The sequence below is a fragment of the Caloenas nicobarica genome, chromosome 1 (genome assembly GCF_036013445.1).
Source record: "Caloenas nicobarica isolate bCalNic1 chromosome 1, bCalNic1.hap1, whole genome shotgun sequence".
In the NCBI taxonomy this organism is placed as follows: domain Eukaryota; kingdom Metazoa; phylum Chordata; class Aves; order Columbiformes; family Columbidae; genus Caloenas; species Caloenas nicobarica.
Window position 1 is genome coordinate 80,801,220 of NC_088245.1, and position 5,195 is coordinate 80,806,414.

General features: G+C 39.2%; 1 protein-coding gene across 1 annotated transcript; it reads right to left on the bottom strand.

Moving 5' to 3' along the window:
* Positions 1-209: 209 nt before the first annotated feature.
* On the bottom strand, positions 210-4,767 carry LOC136003038 (solute carrier organic anion transporter family member 1C1-like). Its single transcript, XM_065658317.1, has 5 exons — positions 4,688-4,767; positions 4,393-4,577; positions 3,162-3,226; positions 1,363-1,480; positions 210-480 (listed from the first exon to the last, which is right to left on the bottom strand). The coding sequence occupies exons 2-5, from the start codon at positions 4,533-4,535 to the stop codon at positions 264-266; spliced, it is 543 nt and encodes a 180-aa protein (XP_065514389.1). The 5' UTR covers positions 4,536-4,577; positions 4,688-4,767; the 3' UTR covers positions 210-263.
* Between the last annotated feature and the right edge of the window lie 428 nt (positions 4,768-5,195).

A 5,195-nucleotide genomic window follows, 5' to 3' on the forward strand; every position in this document is an offset into this window, starting at 1 on the left:
GGAAATGCCAAGGGAGGTTTTCCTTTATTTGTTGAGAATTTAGTTCAGTTCATATAACTTGCTCTGACTGTTGTTGGTAACCAGGTACACATAAGGCACTTTCATACTTGTATGTTAGTTTTTCTTCTTGTTGATCACAGGTTTGCTATTAGTTTTACTTGCTGAACAGCGTTATTATGTATTATTTAGTTATTTGTAACACTGTGAAAGTTGTTCCTAAAAGAATCCGTCCTAACTCACGGGACACTGGTCTAAATGGCTTTCTAAATACATGATTCATTCTCTGCATCAGAAGAACTTGGCAAATGTTCTTTGATCTTGCAATTATCTTCTTTATTCATGGGAGCATCTTCTCTTCCTCCATTCTCTATAGGCCTGGAGTTCTTATTTTCAAAGTGTTTCTTTATCAATATATAAAAAACGACGGAAATCAAGTGGGAAGGACCTCTTAACACTGCTGATAAACCAAGGTAGACATACCTGTGGAGACAGAGCATAGAAGATAGTGCCAGGCATTTAAGTTTTCAAAGACACCGAAGAAAATCACTTTAATATCTTTTAAGGATCACATATATAACAAAAAAGTTTAGAGGAAAACAGAAAAACTCATTATTTGTAAATGGTACCACAAACTGGACATTTTTACTTGTAAAAATTTCTGTTAAAGAACTGATAATATTCTTTTTGCTTGTGAAGACAGTTGCAAATCAAAGCTTCCATCAACTTCCCTTTTGGGGATCACTTTAAGGCCTTAGATTTTTTAGGGCTAGAAATACATTGAGATCTCCAGAGTGGACTATTATATGTAAAAATAAAAAACACATCAGAAGTGGCCAAGGTTTGGGTGAAACTGAGAAAAATCTCTGGAATATTTCTGCTGGAGACTGACAGTGTTTGTGCTCAACCAATACCTTCAACTGCTCAGTATGATTTTGTTTTATTTATTTTTCTCTCAAACGTAGCCAATGCACAAAGTTAACATTCTTGCCAGTATGAATGAACTAACCTGCAAATAAAGTAAATGTGGGTAAGTTTCCTCTTGATGGTAAATCATACGATCCTAGGTCTTTTAAATTGACTCAAAGGATATTAAAAATGTGTAATTCATTCCAGAAATCTCAGTCATCAATACTAAATTATTTTTGCACAATGTAAAAACTGACTAAAAAATGAAGAGTTTAAGATTTGATCATAACATTTCTCAATTTCAGGAATCAGGACTGACCTAAATCTGACTCCAGAGTTAGTATCTGACCATAATTGTTGATCCGTGACCTCACACACTACAGTATAACAGAAAAAAAGCATAAATGTACATAGAGAGGAAATGCATGAGGCTTTTTGTGCCCCAGTTTGCCTTACTTGTACGCATTGGAGTCGTATAACCTGCAAGCACCTCGCTGCCCACAGCTTGTGCTTCCCCATTTCAAGCATGTCTTGTCGATCAGTGCACCGAAATAAACTGGTGCTGGAATCCCAGCTGCAAGGAAACAAGCAAAAATGTCACAACATATCATAGGAAAAGATATCTTTTTAGAAACCAGTTTTACATTTTCTTTGTGGTGAGTCACATGCTGCAATAGTGGCAATAGGTGGATTGGACTGTGGGGAGTTTTTCCTTTCCTTTATCAGAGTAACTGTAAGATGGGACACCCTCTCTGTACCATGGGGATCATCAGTCCCCAGGAGATATGGTCTGATGGGTTTGGCCAGGCTCATAGTCATGCCCACTGATTCCTCAAGCACATCTTTGAGAGTCCCTGTAGCTTCCAGTGCGTGCTAAGGTCCTGCAAGGGACACCTGGACTGGTTGTGCATTTGGGGCACTGAACAGTTACATAGCTCCCTCTTCTATGCATAGCCTAAATTATCCGCACTGGCTGATAGTCCCTTCTGCCTGAATGAGGGTAAAGCAATTGAAATCCTTAGCGTGACTTGGCCAGGTATGAACTTAGGCTTTACTGCAAAACATGGTAGACATGCAACAAAACCCTAGTCTTGCTGAAGTAAAGGCAAGTATTAACTTCAGAGGAATCCAGGTTTCAGCGTGTACTGGGCCATTTTTCACGTTAGCTTTGTTCCTACAGGACCATGCTGCATTCTTATATAGGAAACTATTTTGTAAAAGTAGGTATACTTTCAGCCTGTTTTACCTTAGAGCTCTTGTGAGAGTCTGAACTCAGCAATCTATCTATAAAGGCCTGTGTCTTATAATCATCAGCGCTATAGTCATGGTATGATTGGACAAATGCTCGTTTTGGAGGTTTTTTAGAGAAGATGGGGGCACATCAGATCTGATCTCTGAGTCACTAAAGAAATTCTGCCCCTCCATTGTCTGATGACAGAAGTAGAAGGGGACAAAGTGTGAATACACCTTCCTATCTCAAAATGTCACATCACAATTCTGAGACTATAGCCCAAACCTAGCTCTGATTGTAAACATTTGTAAGTGACTATTCATTTTTTTAGGCTTCATAGTAAACCCAAGCGGTTAGTCTCTTCACAAACATTTCTCTACATTTCTGAAATGCAGGTATTCCTATTACATTGACACAGAAAACAAAAGGAGACACGGGGTTTCTTGCCTGCCTAGGCATCTTAATCATCCATCTCATTAGCAGCTATCAAATAAAAAAGGGGGGGGGGGAAAAAAAAAAGCACTGCAGCATGCTTAAAGGGAATTGAAATCTAAGCTGTCATCTAACAGGGAAGTTAAGTTTCAACATGGAGAAAACACTGCTACGAGCAGAGTTGTATTAGTGTTGAATGAAGTCCTACTAGGGCATGTCTTTTTGATCTTACTTGCAGCATTGTGTCTCAGTGAGCCATTGATTGAATCGTAAGTTTGAAACCTTAGAGTGTTGTTTGGAAATTCAAGATAATACTTTAATTTTGCTTAGAAACTCTTCCCATTTTGGAACACCAGGTTCCCAAACTGTATCACCATTTAATCAGTAGGTCAAAGATTTTCAGAATTGTCTTAGCTAGTTTCCCAATGAACTCTTGACTGAATATTGGACCTTTAGGAAAAAAAAAAAAGATCTTCAGAAGCAGCCCAGGATCTAACAGCTGTTTCAAGGATACATCTGGTTTACAAATGGTCATTGCATTGGTGTCATTTAAAGCTACACAAACAAGCATCTCAGTCAGAATTTCTCTTACCTAGCATTCTCATGATGAGTGTGAATAGACCAACTGCAAGAGATTTCAACTCTGGCTGAACGCATCTGAAAGAAAGAGGGATAAATATGAAGTATTTTCCTATCTAGTGCTTAGACATGCCTATCAAAATGCCATTAATTACCCTGAATTTAATACCCTTAATGACAGAAAGCCGAGCTTTGAAAGCAGGGTCCTTTCTATGTCTGCTGAAAACACTTGAAGTGGTATAGAAAATGTTAATTAAGATTTTTTTTTCCCATCACATAGCTCCTGGGAGTCTGTTCACTAAACATAATTAAACAAGTGAAATTTTAAAGTCAGAATCACAGTCTATCTCAGTCTTGTAGAAATGGGCCCTCCAACTGCCTTAACTCCTGGCATACATTTTCCTCACTTGATGGAATATACCTTACTCACTTCATGGAAAATATCACATTACTCTAAGACAAAAATCTTGCAAGTAGCTTCATTATTGTGCCATTTTTCTATTCTCTAATGACATTCCTTTGTACAATGCCACATCTTGAACTACACAAAGCCATCTGGCAATATGCCCACGTGTTTCATTGGAAAACACGCTCCAAACATCAGAAATGGACGTTGATCTTGAATCCGTTATATATTCAGCCTCTGCCATGTCCTTACAAATACTAATGTGGTCAACACTCAGAAAGACGTCTCACAGAGATGAGGAAGGGAGGGAGTTTGCATTCTGTTTTCCATGCTCATTTAGGAAGACGTAATGCCCTTAGAACTACCATTAAATTTTGCACTAATGCACCTGTGTACCTCGACAGACACGAGTATAAGAGCCTCTGACTGAGCTCTCAGATATCCTGAATTTCCAGATGTCTGACAAGCATAATCTGTTAGGGCAACACCACATCCAGAAATCCTGACAAATGCATTGAATTTTCAAAATCCATACAGCCAGAATATGCAAGCAGAGAGAGAGGATGTGTTCTTGAAAACCTGGCTGTATTACAGGTGTAAGAGAAACCATTTTACAGTTAGTTGAAAGCAACACACCAGAACCTACTTACAGACAGCAGGAAAGTGAGGTTTGATGCTAACAGCTACAAACAAATGGGAAATGACAAAACTCTTTAAAGCAAGCATGTTATACTGCAAGAGAGACTTTTTTTCCTAAGGGAAAGAGAGAAACCTAAACATAATTTTGAGCCCATCATTGAAAATCCTCAACCTTTGGTACACTGTTAGATTTACTTACCTAAACATAATCATGTACGCTGGTACGCCTCCCAATGCGGAAAAAAACCCACCTATGACATGTATTACTGTATAATAAATAAACTTCATTGAACAATCTTCACTTTTTGGACATTGCCCCAAGGTGGCAGAGTTATTTCCCATCCACGAACTGCTGGTTTGAAGACAGCTGCAGTTATGGAAGACCTGGAAGACACAAAGCAGATTTGGTAGGTGTGTGAACCAAAGCAGGCACGTCGCAAGAAGGGCCAGAGGCCACGAATGCATTTGCAAACAGCAAGTTTTATTTTAGTTACCCCTCTACTGGGGGATCTCTGAAATATCACCTAAGCTCCCATGCAGAGGTGACACAAGCCGGGACACAGGCGCTGGTAAGTTCAGCCCTGCTGGAAGATCACTGGGCCTGCTGAGTTCACCTGTATTTCAAGGCTTCAGGCAGGTGCATCCTCTTGCTCTTTCTCACAACAAAGCAGGAATCTCAGACATAGTGATAAATTGTCTAAAGTTTCTCACAGACCTATATTATCTAACACAGAGGTTCTACTCATCAAGCACACAAGGTCAGTAAAAAAATTAGTGTGATGTATGTGCTTTTTCTACAGACAGCTGCAAGTCACTTGAACGTATTTACATTTAACCAACCTCCTCAGCAATCTTCCGCTATATTCCCATACAGTAGGACACTGCTGTGTCCTGCCTTCAGACATAGGCAGAGCCTGAAGGCTTCCTAAGCATCATGTTCCTATATTATTTGCCTTTCTTGAGGCAATGGCAGGAGCTCTGTCTTTTTTTTCCTACAAATAA